This window comes from Strix aluco, chromosome 2 (genome assembly GCF_031877795.1).
Source record: "Strix aluco isolate bStrAlu1 chromosome 2, bStrAlu1.hap1, whole genome shotgun sequence".
Classification (NCBI taxonomy): Eukaryota; Metazoa; Chordata; class Aves; order Strigiformes; family Strigidae; genus Strix; species Strix aluco.
The window spans coordinates 49490827-49505400 of NC_133932.1; the positions used below are offsets into that span (position 1 = coordinate 49490827).

General features: G+C 44.1%; 1 protein-coding gene across 2 annotated transcripts; it reads right to left on the reverse strand.

Moving 5' to 3' along the window:
• Positions 1-5147: 5147 nt before the first annotated feature.
• On the reverse strand, positions 5148-14368 carry PRDX4 (peroxiredoxin 4). Of its 2 annotated transcripts, XM_074814652.1 has the most exons (8): positions 14100-14368; positions 11687-11804; positions 10552-10668; positions 9852-9974; positions 9074-9204; positions 6848-6882; positions 5615-5661; positions 5148-5271 (listed from the first exon to the last, which is right to left on the reverse strand). In XM_074814652.1, the coding sequence occupies exons 1-8, from the start codon at positions 14341-14343 to the stop codon at positions 5268-5270; spliced, it is 819 nt and encodes a 272-aa protein (XP_074670753.1). In that variant the 5' UTR covers positions 14344-14368; the 3' UTR covers positions 5148-5267. The 2 variants fall into 2 exon arrangements, with proteins under 2 accessions (XP_074670753.1, XP_074670752.1); XM_074814651.1 differs by lacking the exon at positions 5615-5661 and having other exon boundaries at positions 14100-14366.
• Positions 14369-14574: the final 206 nt, after the last annotated feature.

Here is a 14574-nt window from a genome sequence, read left to right on the forward strand (position 1 = left end):
ACTACTGTAAGTGACTAACCATTACCACACAAGCCTAAAGGTATTAGTAGAAAATCTGTTTATTTATAGTGAACCTATCTATGTAATTGGCTGTGGCTCTGTAGTGGGAAGTGAATGTTTCTGTGCCCATTGTGTCTTGGAATACAGCGAGGAGGAGGGGGAATCCTGTGGTAGCTGGATTGCCTCCCCTAACCCTCTCACTTAATGGTGATATAAAAGGAGATTTCTGTGGGACTGGTTGAGCTCAGTGCCTGGAAAAGCACTTTGGTTTAAACGGTTTTATTTTTCTGAGTTTAAAAAAAATAATTAAAATTACTTTACTCAGGCTTACTGTAACAGCTTCTGGTAGCCCTCCTTCAAATGCACACGATTCCTTTGCAGCTGTGTCATGGTGTACAATATTCTGGGAAGAAGCTTGCTGGAGCTGGTGCAGCATGGGCCACAGAGCAAGGGTTTTAGTTCAGAAACCTGCTCTAAACTTACTGCGTGCTTAATTGGTTTTACTGCAGGTTCAGTCGAGCCTTTGTCTGGTGACAGACTTGTTTGATTGTTGATCCTCCTCTTGAATGCATTTTTAACTAGGTGTGGGAGAGATGATTTCTTCACGGGCGAGGCAGTAGCTAACAGGAAGATAAAAGGGTAAATATGCAGATTTCTTGAAAGAGAAACTGGGGGGTGCCTTTTGTGGGAGATGTAGCTGGATGACAATACCTGCACAGAAAATATACTGGAGCGCTTTCCCTGACAGCAGGGGATCCTCATCCCTGCAGGGCTCCAGTCCACGAGGCTGGAGGCACTTCTGGGCATTGGCTGCTCCCTACTCTCTTATCTTTTGTTAAATAGCAGAAATGGGAGATTTCTGGAGGAGGGGAGTGTGGCTCTGGGGACTGGTACTTGGGACACTCAGAAAGGACAGTGGTACGGGTTCTGGTCCCTGCTCACAGCATCGCTTCTTTATCTGGTAACTGTTCAGCAGAAAATTCAGGTGTGGTCCTGCAGCAGGGACCAGTCACCCAGGCCCTCTGAGTCCAGCTGGTGGGGTGCCTGTAAGGGGGTGACTTCCAGAATTAAGTGCTGCTAAAAGTGAGTTTCTTCTTACAGGCGTTGCAAGTAGGCTAGTGCAGGGCTCTGCACCACAGGAGAGGCGGGGCTGGCTGCTGGGGAGGCAGAACTCGCTTAGAGCATCTGCAGGCAGTGGGGCAGCACGGGTGGGTGGTGTTCAGTGAGGTAAGCTTGCTGGAGTACCCGTCCCAAAGGGGGGCAGGTCACAAAAGTTCCTACCCCAGCTAGATCTGTCCTGCTTGGAGAGGTGGCTTTCAGCTGCAGAGCTCAGCACCCTATCAAGTTTCTCTTTTAACAGCTGAGAGAGCAGTCAAGGCATGTGAGAGGCTTGCCTGAAACAGCAGTGGAAGTTGAAGACAGTGTCTCATTACTGGTTACTGCTTTGCAGAGCTCTTTGCTTTTTCCATGGAAAAGTTAAATTCACGATAGCAGCTCTGTGCACCTGCGTTTCATGCACTTCCAAGAGAGACCTATGAATACATCTCAGGGTTTGGGAAGCAGAGTTGTGTGAGAATTCTTCCACTATTTCAAACATCAGGTGAAGAGTGCTGGAAGAACAGACCACTCTGTTGTTTGTTCAGTTACTCTTTTGTGAGAGGCCATTACAGGTGGCACTGCCTGGTCTATCAGAATTCATTTGAGGTTCCCATGATGTAAGTCAGCATTTTCAAACCAGCAGCTGGAAATCAGGTTCTTAGACTCAACTCTCTGCGCCAACATTTGAAAGGGTCATGACAAGCTCGAGAGTTGGGCCTGTGCAAACCTCGATGAAGTTCAACAAGGCCAAGTGCAAGATCCTGAACGTGAGTTGGGGCAATCCCAAGCACAAATACAGGCTGGGCGATGAGTGGATTGAGAGCAGCCCTGCAGGGAAGGACTTGGGGTAGTAGTGGATGGAAAAGTGACTATGAGCCAGCAATGTGCACTCACAGCCCAGAAAGCCAACAGTATCCTGGGCTGCATCAAGAGAAGTGTGGCCAGCAGGTCAAGGGAGGAGATTCTCCCCCCCTGCTCTACTCTTGTGAGACCCTACCTGGAGTACTGTGTTTAGCTCTGGGGCCCCCAGTATAAGAAAGACATGGACCTGTTGGAGGGAGTCCAGAGGAGGCCACAAAGATGATCAGGGGACTGGAGCACCTCCCTTATAAGGACAGAGAGTTGGGGTTGTTCAGCCTAGAGAAGAGACGGCTCTGGGGAGACCTTATAGAGACCTTCCAGTATGTAAAGGGGACAGACAGGAAAGATGGGGAGAGAGTCTCTATCAGGGAGTTTAGTGATAGGACGAAGGGTAACGGTTTTAAACTGAAAGAGGGTAGATTTATGTTAGACGTAAAGAAGAAATTCTTTACTGTGAGAGTGGTGGGGCACTGGAACAGGTTGCCCAGAGAAGCTGTGGCTGCCCCACCCCTGGAAGTGTTCCAGGACAGGTTGGACGGGGCTTTGAGCAACCTGGTCTGGTGGAAGGTGTCCCTGCCCATGGCAGGGGGGTTGGAACTAGGTGGCCTTTAAGGTGTCTGCCAACCCAAACCATTCTATGATTCTATGATCTGCAAATCCTTATGATCCCAAACCCACAAACTAAACTGTTTCTTCCTCCTCGACCCCACCAAGTTTCCAATTTTATTATTCTATTCAGGGATCTCATCTCCTGTCCTTTGGTTTCCCTCTTTCCTGGAGGCAGTGTGTAACTGATAATCTACCTTTGTTTCCACCCCCAGACTCTCATTTCTCCTTCTCAAACACTATCACTTTTGCATTTTTTTTTCCCAGTCTTTTCCTTCCTAAACTTCCCTACCAGTATATCCAAATCTCTGCAAAACCCCATTCTCCCTTTCCATAGAAATAATCTTTTATTTCAAATATGTAATGCGACATAGTGACCTCAGGTCTTTGCTTAAGGACTATTTCCCTAAGACTTTTTATTCCTACTGAACTGCTTTTAAAAAAAAGTAACTCCTTAGCCCATTCCTTACCATATGCATTGGGGGCGGGGGGGGGGGGGGGGGGGCTGGGGCTTTCAAATTTGACACACATACACTGCTGTAGACCTAACTCTGCAATGTTCAAAGTGTTCAGATGGCCTCAGTTTTCTTCAGTCAGTAAGTGTTCTCAGTCCTTTTTTCCTTTCTTGGCTGAGGGTTCGTACAGCTTTCAACACTTGCTTTTGTTTGATGCTCTCACTGCTGTATGTGCTACAGGGATACAACCTATGGTTTTGTTGCTGTAACTTGCTACTCGCCTGGCTCCACAAGGAGCTGCGGGCTGGATGGAGCATGTTAAACATGTGGGTGATATCTCATCTCTGTCTTTGTAATATCTCATTTTCTGGCCTAGTGCCACAGAGGTTTTTGCTGCTGGAAGAGTGTTAGATGTCCATGAGAATGTCCTGGCTGGAGAGGCAGGCAAAGCTGCTGAAGAGGGCACAAGCCCTGTTTTGAAGGCAGGCACAAGTGTTAGGTTTGTCTTGTGCCTCGGGCTGCTCATGAATATCCATGTAATAGCTGGGCCTGCATTTGTCACACTGCGGTTGCTTGGTGTTATTTGAACATTCTCTATGTTGATGTTTTTGGTGTTTCAGGGTTGATAAAGGCTGTAAACAAAATCCTGAGTAAAATTCAAGCCACTGATTTACAGCCTAGTAATGTGAGAAACCACCTTTCTACATGCTGCCCTCTGGTCTTTGAGATCCCATGGGCTGGAGCGTTGGTCCTGCTGTGCCTCCATTACCCCCTGGACGGGATCAGGAGCTCCTCCTTTCCCTGGGCCTCACAGGGACAGGGAGGCTGGGGCTTGGCTGAGTTCTGCTTGCTCTGGCCGTGGTTCCCTCTGCCCTAGGCATGCGCTTAGGTGCTGGTATTTGTATTGGAGCTGAAGCAGAAGTCAAGCAGCCGCTTCTGCTGTCTCCAGTGACTAATCCAGAGAGCTGCTCAGTACTCACCAGAGTCTACAAAATCAGGTAACTTTACAGTGAAAATGCAACTTCTGGTCTAGTTCTGTAGAACTGTACTGAAGTGTCTGTGTACAGGAAGGGAATTGTATGGTCTGGTGGGGGAAGGGGAAGCAGGTTCCCACCAGTGTGGGATTCAACCAAGAGTAATAATGTAGCGGTGCTGGATTGGAGCAGGGAGGATGCCTTCTCTGTTGCCTTTTCAAGGATGACCCTCATGAAGAGCTGACACTGACTTCAGGTGCTGTTCTTCCAGTTGCACAGACTCTAGAACACCGTGTTAAAAAGAGGGAGAGGTGGGAAGAAGCAGGAAAAGACATTCTTATGAAAGGGTTCTCCAGTGCACACAAGTACGAAGTATGTTATCCATGGAGATGTTCTTTTGCCTTGAAAGAAGAAATTAATGTACATGAGCCACAAGAGTTTCTGATGGCCATTGGACATGTCAATACTGATCTTGGGAAAGGCTACAATTAACTCCCTTAAAACTTGGAGCCACAGTTAATGAGTGGATCAGCACAGGACACTAACCACTATGTACATATGTCAACAATGTAGGGCCAGGGAAAAAATTCAGACCATGTGAAATGGAATTGATCTTATCAGCACATACGCTACAAACACAAGCATAGAAAAGCACAGTTCGGCTCTCGAATCACATGAACTGGCACAGCTGTATTTCTTTCAGTGCAGTTGTACTGATTTATGTAGCGTAGGGTATGTTCTTAGTAGTTTCAAAATGTTTTCCAGCTTTGGACAGACTGGAAACTTAATTCAGCAACTGTAACTTATTTCTGACTTCCGGGTTAGCTGCTATTGCCTCTGGACTACAGACTAATGTACCATAACCAAAGTGGCTCTTTTCTAGCTGTAGCTCCTAGAATGTGACCCAGCAGACAACATTTTGGCAGAAATTAAGTAATCTAGCAATAGCAGAAGTCATGAATCTAAGCTTGAGATGCAAAGAAAAGTAAATTTGGAGAAAACAAAGCATCTAAACAAGGGAAAATATGTATTTCATAAGAACATTCCCTGATAACTAATGAGGTACCCGTGCTTTGCACAGGTTAGACTCCTGTTTAAACAACAAGACCTTTAATGGTCTACTACAGTTACATATTAGTCAAACTCATGAAAGTAACAAAATTAATGAAATTTTATTGGCAAAAATCAAGTTGGATGTGACCTATGTAATTCAACAGAAGTGAGACTCAGTTTAGTTTATCAAAATACTTCAGTTTTCCAGCTGGATCTGGAATTATCTGTGCAAGAAAGAAAAAGGAAAATGTTAGTCAAGAACCAAAACCACACAAACACAACAAACTATAAAACTAGAAAAGCATAGTAGTTCATAATATGATGCTAAGGCCAACACATCAGCAACACTGAAGAGTAATTTATCCGTTGACTTGACACTAGGTTACTGTTTATCTCTAAAGGTACCTCAGAGCAGTAGCAGAAAGATTTAACTGACTGGGGGAAAAGAGAGGGCAGCCTACCAAAGGGAGAATTTTGACAGTTGGGAGCACATATATCTATGTTGCTTGCCCCAAAGGCGAGACATTTTAATAACATCTGTAATCAAGAGTCTTAGAACTTACTTACAGTTCTTCCCTTGGCCACCACACTCTCATGGCTTCCTCTGGTTTGATCTAATTAAATCAAACACATTTAGAAGGCATGGCTACATCTTCGAGAAAGGCTTTTTGAACTACTATGCTATTTAAATTATCTGCATCTTTTGCACAGAGGATAAAGAGAATGCTTATGTATTGGTTTAGATCTTTAAATTGGTAGTATTGGAGATGCACTAAGAGTGTTTTTTAGAAAATATGGTAATGTATTATTTAGGTGACCCATGGTTATGGAGGGCAGAACTTCAAAATATGTCTGTTAGGCCAGCCAGCCCTCTTCCATTTTAGAGTCTCAATATCCAGCTTCCCTCACTAAGACACTCCTCTGCTAGCTTGAAAGAGGTGACTCCTAGCCTCCAGTCATCCTGGGAAGTTTTCACATCCAGCAAAGAAACATGGTTTAACATTCCACAGTTTTTATTATCAATTACCACGCTCACTACCCTTCTTAGAGGCTGCTGGGACCTACTTTTTGTTGAGTCAGCTCTTAAACAACAACGCTCTGTCATCACCAGATGGTTCAGAAGAAAGCCATATGCTCAAATAAATGACAGTGATCTCATCTGAACTAGGCAGCTCAGACCTCTAGTGAAAGTTTCATTATTCTGCTGAGGCTTGATCCAAGCCAGAGAACACAAACAAGTTCAATGAGTGTTTATCTGAACCCTACCTCTTCTGCTTGTAGTCACATGTAGGGGAGTAGTAACAAAGGAGGAAGCGCTATTGCACAGCAAAGCAGTGCTCTCTGCTGGAGTTCTGACAGTGGCACATTGGCTCTGTCAGATAGTACAGCAGCCTGGGAACTTGTACCTTTCTTCTTTTGGGTAGTGCCTAGGATCCACAGTAAGACTCAACAGAGCCAAGAATTTATATGGACAAATAACTGATAAGGTAGGAGAGACTCAAGAGTTTCCAACTTCCTCTCATCAGGTGTTAAGAGGAAAAAAAGTTTTTGATCATGAACTCATTGCTGCTCAAGAGTTTTTGTTGACACACAGGGAATGTGAAACAACTGGAATATGTCTAGTGTGCAGGAAACGAGCTCCTAACTAAATCAGTAGTAATCCAAAAGCTGTAACTATAATAATGTGAGATTACTCATATCATCTCATTGAAAGTTGCAAAGATTTTGGATTTAGCTTTAGTGGAAATGGTAACAGTGTTTTTCAGTAGTATGTGCATTTAAATAAAAACAGTTACTTACTGTTTCACTGCCAGGTTTCCAACCAGCAGGGCAAACTGGAAAAAAACCAAAACCAAGCACAATGTTAAATGTGTTTTTAGACACACATTTTTGAGCACAATATTCTCTTTCTGAACTTAAACTAAAACAGCACACAAGTGTCACATGTAAATGTCTGCAACGATTAAATATGCAGTTTTCTTTATACATGGGATAGTGTCATAACATTTTATACCTGATACCACTTCCATTAACTGGAAACTGCATATCTCTGGATGGATGCCTGTGCCTTGGTTTAATTCTCATGCCCCTCTAGACAAAGTACTGGCAAAGCAGTATCTGACAATGAACACCTCTTCTAGTAGAAACAAAAGTTTCATGATAAAATTCAGGTGACTACATGGAGACGTACCTTTCTTTCTTTAAAACCAATGCTAGGGTAAATTTTTTAAGCAAAGAAATCAGTTCAAAGATTCCACAAGAGACTGAGTGATTTTATTTGGAGCCTTGCTCCAAAGTAAAGGGATTATAGCATGTGGTTAACATGCAGTGTGGCCGAGAGCCCTGTGACCACCTGCAGAGTCACACATTCTGGAGTGAAGCTCTTATCTGTTCAGAGCTCTCCCTCTGAGGCTTTAGCCCAATGAGTTATGCCTTATTACACTGCTTTGAGGCATGCTGTTAGACAAAGCACCACAAATGCAATTAGGAATTTTGGAGAATTTTTCTTCTGTGTTATGTGCAAAGAATTCAGTAAGGTGCCTAGGAAGGCATACAAAAGCCAGTGAGATTCCACGTAGAGCTGGAAAAAAATGTGGTACTCTGGAAACACACTGCAGATCAGTATTCTGTAAGACAGCTTTGTAACTAAAGAAAGGCTAAATTTCCTTAGTCGCATGTGCATAGCCTAAGTATCAGCATTTATCTTTCTAAATCTGTACAGCAAAGCATGTAATGACTTGTACCTGCGGATAAAGCTGCTTTAAAATGCCAGGTGAATTGAGTTGAAATGGAAGTTAAGCTGCTGAACATGTGTATTAATATTTAAACAAATCTATGTGTTTATTTAACCACATTATTTAAAGAAATGTGAAAAGCTCACCCTATGCTTGAACTGGGGTAGTATGAATCCTTGAGACAAAGTAATGATCTGAAGCCAGTGAAAGCTTCTTTGTCAGGGGAAGGTGATCACATAGCACTTGTAAAGAAAACACAGGTGATGGCAGTCTGACTTTCACAGTATCCCCATGTATCTTGACATGAAGCACTCTCAATTACTTGTCACAGATCCTCAATGAATGACCCAGGACAAGGATGGCCTGCATCTCAATTATTTTGTACTGCCAGCAGGAACTGAAATATCTGGCCTTATTCTTCATGGCCTCACATTTTGTACAGACTTACGCTTCTGACAGATGGTTGTCCTGGTTTTGGCTGGGACAGAGCTAATTCTTCTTCTTAGTAGCTAGAATAGTGCTGTGGTTTGGGTTCAGTATGGGATTTGGTATAAGAATGTTGATAATGCACTGATGTTTTTAGTTGTTAGGAAGAGATCAAGGACTTTTCAACTTCCCACGTCCTGCTCGTGTGCAGGTGTACAAGTAGCTGGGAGGGAGCACAGGCAGAGCACCAGACCCAAACTGGCCAATGGAATATTCCATTCCGTATGTCATGCTCAGAATATAAATGGGGGGAGTTGGCTGGGAGGGGCGGATCGCTGCTCAGGCATCGGTTAGTGTGTGGTGAGCTACTGCACTGTGGATCACTTGTCTTTTCTTGGGTTTTATTTCTCTCTCTTTTTGTTATATTCCTTTTCATTACAATTATTATTATTATATTCCTTTACTATTATTTTATTACTACTATATTTTATTTCAATTATTAAACTGTTCTTATCTCAACCCATGAGTTTTACTTATTTTTTGGATCCATCTCCCCTTTCCACTGGGAGCGGGGAGGAGAGAGTGAGCAGCTGCGTGGTGCTCAGCTGTTGGCTGGGGTTAAACCATGATAATGGTACAGAATGCCTTAATTCAGACTAAGGAATGCTTTATGCTCTGCATTCTCATGGACGTGAAGCAAAATGTGAATTACTATTCTAGAAACAACCTGTGGAGTTACGGGGACCATAGAATCTTGTAGCATGAGGCTAGTCTCTAAGGCTGCTGAGTACCTTCCAAAAAGCTACAAATACAGCTTCCAGTCTAAGCAAAACAATCTTCAGCATGAAAGTATTTAAAAGAGCACCTTCTCCATGTTTGTCTGTGTATTGGAATGCTTGTACTAAACGAAGCGTTTCATCCACTGATCTCCCAACAGGAAGGTCATTCATCGTGATCTGTCGAAGGATTCTCTTATCGTCAACAATGAAAAGGCCTCTGTGAAAATATTTTTTTTGTGTGTGTTAGGAAACAGAACTAATTACAGTGTTGTGTTTAAGCACTATTTCATGTCTGCTGAATGGGAGGAATTTGATCTCTGCAAACACCATCCAATACCCACCACCTTAGAATACTAGTAACCTACTATTCTTTACCTGGGCTATCAGATACATGAGCTGAGGGTAAGTTAAAAACAAAAAAGGATACTTCTCTGCAGAACATAAAACTAAGCTTTGGCAGGCCCTGCCAGGGGATGTTGCAGATGCTATCATGTTACAGGGATCCCGAAAGCAACTAATAAAGTTTATGAAAGATGTCTCTTTTGAGGCCATTAGTTACCCTCAGTCTTGACTCCACTTGGACTTGGGGGTCCCTGAGTAACTGCAATTCTGGGAAATTCTGCATGTTTTCCCTCCCCTAGGTACCTGCTGATGACTGCTATTAAATAGGATATTAACCTCCACCCCTGTTTTGACCCATTAGGGCTATTTTGTTGTGTTCTTCAATATTTATTTTGTCTCTCGGCATGAATCCCCAAGTAAAATATGCTCTCAAAGAAAGATTTCAAATGGTCCTTTAGCTATAGAGTAGTAAGTACTATCCCAGCAAAAAAAATCCCAACAAACCATAATCAAGTGAAATACCTAAGTGTATGCCCTTGATCTTCCAGATATACTCCATAATCCTTTGAAATCTGGTGTGTCAAGTCTGAAAGAAGTGGAATCTTCATAGGTCCAAGTCCTCCTTGTTTTCGAGGAGTATTAATCCTTTGAAAGAAATGAGATACAGATGTATTTCTCACAAAGATTTATATTCCCTACACAAAATTAGAAGTCATAAACCAGAACAGTACAGACAGCAGGATTTAGTGCAAGCGACATTTTTTTTGTTCTGCACACAACAGAGATGAATACTATTTATGGTTCGAGCAAAATGTTCAGTAGATCTTTTGCAGTTTTTGGCTACATCTATTAATAATGACCTCTTTCTTATCAGTCATATTTGCTTTATACCAATGTGCTCATGAACTGGGACAGCGTGATGCATTTACAGACACTTCCATCCTTATCTTTTTTTTTTTTTTGTATATGCAGTATTTTTTGGACTGAGACATGATGTATTTCAAGCAATACATATTAAACAAGCTTCAAAGATAAACGTACTTTCCTGCACTAGGGTTAATAATTTTTACCACTGAAAAATATTTTAAGCATTTGTATCAATAGCATCACACTTTTACACAGTATGATATACCTACATAGGTTAAAAATCTGGGGATACCGTTCTTCAGCTAAGATAGACCCATGAATAATTTTTAGAGAAAGACAAGGATAAGATACATACCATGCTAAGTGAGTGAACTTTGAGTCCACAGAACATGCTACTACTTCGGTATTTATTGCTCTGAATTCTTCAATTCTGTCACTGAAGGCGATTATCTCAGTTGGACATACAAATGTACTAGATAATTTAAGACAAGATAAAGTCAAAATTTCATGAAACATCCAGTAAGTTCTCTGTTTAACTTAAAATGGTGTATTCATCATAAATTATTTCAGCTTTTACTTATTTTTTACTGCTTCTTCAAGTATTTAACTGAAATGCTGCCTGACAAGTCTTCCAGCCTTAGACTCCAGCTTATTTACATGATTTATTACTGAAGATTATAAACCTACTATTAGTTTACAGTCTGGATTCAAGCGTTTTTACGCTTACTTTCTTTTAGACTTTATGAACATTAAGTGCTTGAATTTAAGCACAATTAGCCAATTTTTCTCAGAGGTACATACTATAATTTGTTGTTACTGTGCATGTCTGCAAGTTTTAACTATTTTGACGTGAACTTATTCCACTACAGAGGAAATAAAGTGGTAAAGATCACAATTTCTAGGGCCTTGAAGCTAAGGGCCAAGAGCCACTTTACTTCCTTTATAATGTTATGGTAGTTATGCATCTCTGTCCTCTTTTCCTCATTTTGAGGAAAGAAATGGGATTGTCTGGTGGAAAGCAGAGATGTTTTCACTCAGCCAGTTAAGTATTCTAAATAAAGAAGGGTAATGGTTGAGTGTTTTTAGGATGTTACGGGATGAGCTTAAAGGGAAAATGCCACCTCCCAGATACACTACATACACTCTAGAAAATATAGATGGGGTGCTGTCTTCTATTTGCACCAGTGATTTACAGCATCACACAGAAAGTAAAGTTTGCCTGACTGGGTACTACAGACTGAAAGCTATTTTTTTGTGTGGAGACACAAATTAGTGGACACACTTATTAGGACAAAGATTGTGTTGCAATTTTACCAATGCATGAAGAAAACACAAATGCAAAGAATGTATTTGCTTCTGTCACTCATTTCTTCTCCCCCAAACCCTTACCAAACAAAAAAACAAGACCTTTGAAAAAAAAGAAAATTACTGACTGACGAGTGTAGGGCAGCTGCACTCAGTCTTGGTATGTCTACACTGGTCTTACTTACAAGTCAAGAGGATAGAAGAAGAAGACAAGATATTTTCCTTCATAATCCGTTAATTTCAACTCTTTAAACTCTCCATTAATGACTGCTGTTCCTTCCCAGTAAGGTGCTGGCTTGGAGACTGAAATAGGAAGGACATTCAGTTAAAAGTCAGAATGCGAAGCACGTGTTCAAAGCTGTTCATTAGCTAGCTGGTGTGCAAGGACAACTGTTCCTCCTTTTGCTTGAAAAACAACCTACTGGACACAGTTACAAAATGAAATTTTCTTACCACTTAAAAAAAGTTCACAGCTGGCAGAGGTTACAGGATGATGAAGACATGTAGGTTTCAGTACACGTGGAAAGCAAATATTTTGACCAACTTGTGCTTATACGTGAGCCCTCTGAATCACTGATAATCAAGGGCACACAAACCTTATCTGGGCATTCTGAACGAACCACGTATGCACTACCAGCTCATGGCAGAACAACCGTTAGACTGAAGGAGAAACTGTTTAAGACTTCAGGAACCCTCAGGATTTGGTTTTGAATAGCTGTTGTGAACCAGAAGCATATGATGGTTCAAATTCATATTGTTACTTTTTAGCCATGAAAAACTACTTGGAATTCAAGTCAACAAAAAATACATGCTACAACATTTTTGGAGACAAATGCCTAAAAATACAGTGTATATTTATTAACATACAACTCCTAAGCAAATTATAACTTGAAGATAGTTGTGTTTAAAAAAAATCCAATTAAAACACATGAAATGTATTTACTATTCCTATCAGAAGGGATTAACCTTGAATTTAAAATATTAAAAGTGAAATCTGCCAGGTACTGTTTTCATAGTAATGCGAATTCTGAGACAAAGGATGGGGTATGCTGGATGTACAAGGTGATCTAAATACACTTGTGATATAAAGGACATTGACATACAGCTCCAGGAAACCGAGGAAATGCTGCTGACAAAAATATATGGCATCTTAATTATCTGGATGACTGTGTTGTTGGGCTCTCCTTTTCTTAGGACAACCCACAGCCGTAGAATAAGTTAGTGAGGATGTATAACAAGGACTGCAAAAAATACCCCAAATCATCAGACAGCTCGTGCCCCTGAGTGGGAAGTCTGGTTTCACTTGATATAATTCACAAAGGATGCAGCAATGCAGGTACAGAGAGTCAGTCGGTATGACTGATAATTTCAGTTTACATTTTTTGAAGAAATGCTCTTCTTCCCCTCAAGTCTTCTGCAGAATTCTTTCTGATCAGATATCAAGCCCCCGACTTCTAATGTCTTTTTACTGAGTCTTTGCAGGTATGGGACTATTTTCAAGTGAAAGCAAGGATTAACCTCCAAGTAACTTCAAGGTCTCCAAAAATGTTTCAAATATGTTGCTTTTTACAAAATAGTGACACCCCAAATCTAATCTCTGTAGCAAAACATTCTCTTCATCTGACTTTCAGATTACGAGGGAGAAGGAAAAGCAATTAAGTAAAATATGTATCTTGACTCCCTTCCTAAATTAAGGTGATTTTTTGGGGGATTAAAAACATGTCTGAAATGCTGTAAGAATTTACATTAGGAAGGGAGGAAAAACCAAACAGTGTTAGTTACAAATATTTTGGCTGGTTTTCCATTTTTTTCGTAGCATGTTTGCAAACGTTTAAAACAGAAGTCATGCCCTGGCTTGGTAAAGGAAAAGGATTTAAAGCTGTACATTCTCACAGCGAAGATCGTTTCTACACGACTTGCCTCTCTTCTCTGTTCTGCAGAGCGGCACTTTTGGGGAGCATCTGACCACTTGAACGGGTGCCCCTGACATCTCCCTGCGACTCAGCTAAACAAAACGCTTCTCTATATTGTTTAAAGCGTTTCCCTTCGCTCATTCGCTACCTCTGGAACCACAGACCTTGCTAAGGGTCTGTGAAGCGTTAAACTCGCCGCCACTTCCCCACAAAGACGTAGGGCTGGAAGGGGCCGTGCCCCCTCGCCGGCCCCGCGGAGGGCAGCAACCGTGCTGCCGCGGCCCGGAGCCCCTGTGGGGAAGGGGCGTGCGGCCGCTGCCACTCCCGCAGGGACACCCGCGACCAAACCGCGCCGGTCACGCCGCGGGGCGGCCGTGCAGGGCCCGGGGCTGCTCGAGCCGGTCCCCCGGCCGCCCGCCTGGGAAGCGCCTCTCCGCCGCGGGGTGTCGGGGGAGAGAGAGGGGCGGGAGGGCCGGAACCCCGCCGCCCCCCCCGCGGCGCGGAGCGCCTGACGTGGCGCTGCCGCCACCGCCCCCCCCCCCCCGCGGCCGTTAACGGCCCCGCGTGCTCCCTCACCCCGCGGCACAGCCCGAGAGGAGGAGGCGCGTTACGGGCACCTCCCGCCCCGCCCCGGCCCCAGGCCGCCCCTCAGCGGCAGCCCCCGCCCGCCCCGCCCGGCACCTACTTTTGGCCTGGCTGAGGTGCAGCGAGTGGTCGGACACCGGCACCCGAGCCGCCTCCCCGGGGTACACCTGCCCCCCCGCGTAGTAATGGCACTGCTCGTCCCCCCGCTGCCGCGCCGGCCGCGGTTCCTCCGCCTCCGCCGCATCGCCTCCCAGCGCCGCCGCCGCCAGCATCAGGAGCAGCAGCGCGGAGCTCCGGGCCTTCGCCGCGCCGCCCGCCCGCAGCCGCCGCCGCGCCGCCTCCATAGCCCGCCGCCCGAGTGCACGTCCCGGCGACGGGGAGGAGCTTGGTCGGGGCGCTCTCACACGCTGCCGGCCGCAGGGCCGCCCCCCACCCCCAGAGCCAGCCCCCAGCCCGCCGGGGCCGCCCCCGGGCCGGCTGCGGGAGGAGAGGCGGAGGCCCGGGGCCCGCCGCGCTGCCCCCGCCCGCACAGCCCCCCCCCAGAGCCGGCCTGCCGGTGGGGCTGGGCGCTGCCG

Excerpts from the sequence above, each read along its gene's own strand:
- PRDX4 (XM_074814652.1), bottom strand. The coding sequence starts at position 14,343 with ATGGAGGCGGCGCGGCGGCGGCTGCGGGCGGGCGGCGCGGCGAAGGCC. Across the intron at positions 9,975-10,551 it reads AAGTTCACTCACTTAGCATG|GATTAATACTCCTCGAAAAC; the intron begins GTATGTATCTTA and ends TTTCTTTCAAAG. Across the intron at positions 9,205-9,851 it reads GATCAAGGGCATACACTTAG|AGGCCTTTTCATTGTTGACG; the intron begins GTATTTCACTTG and ends ATATTTTCACAG.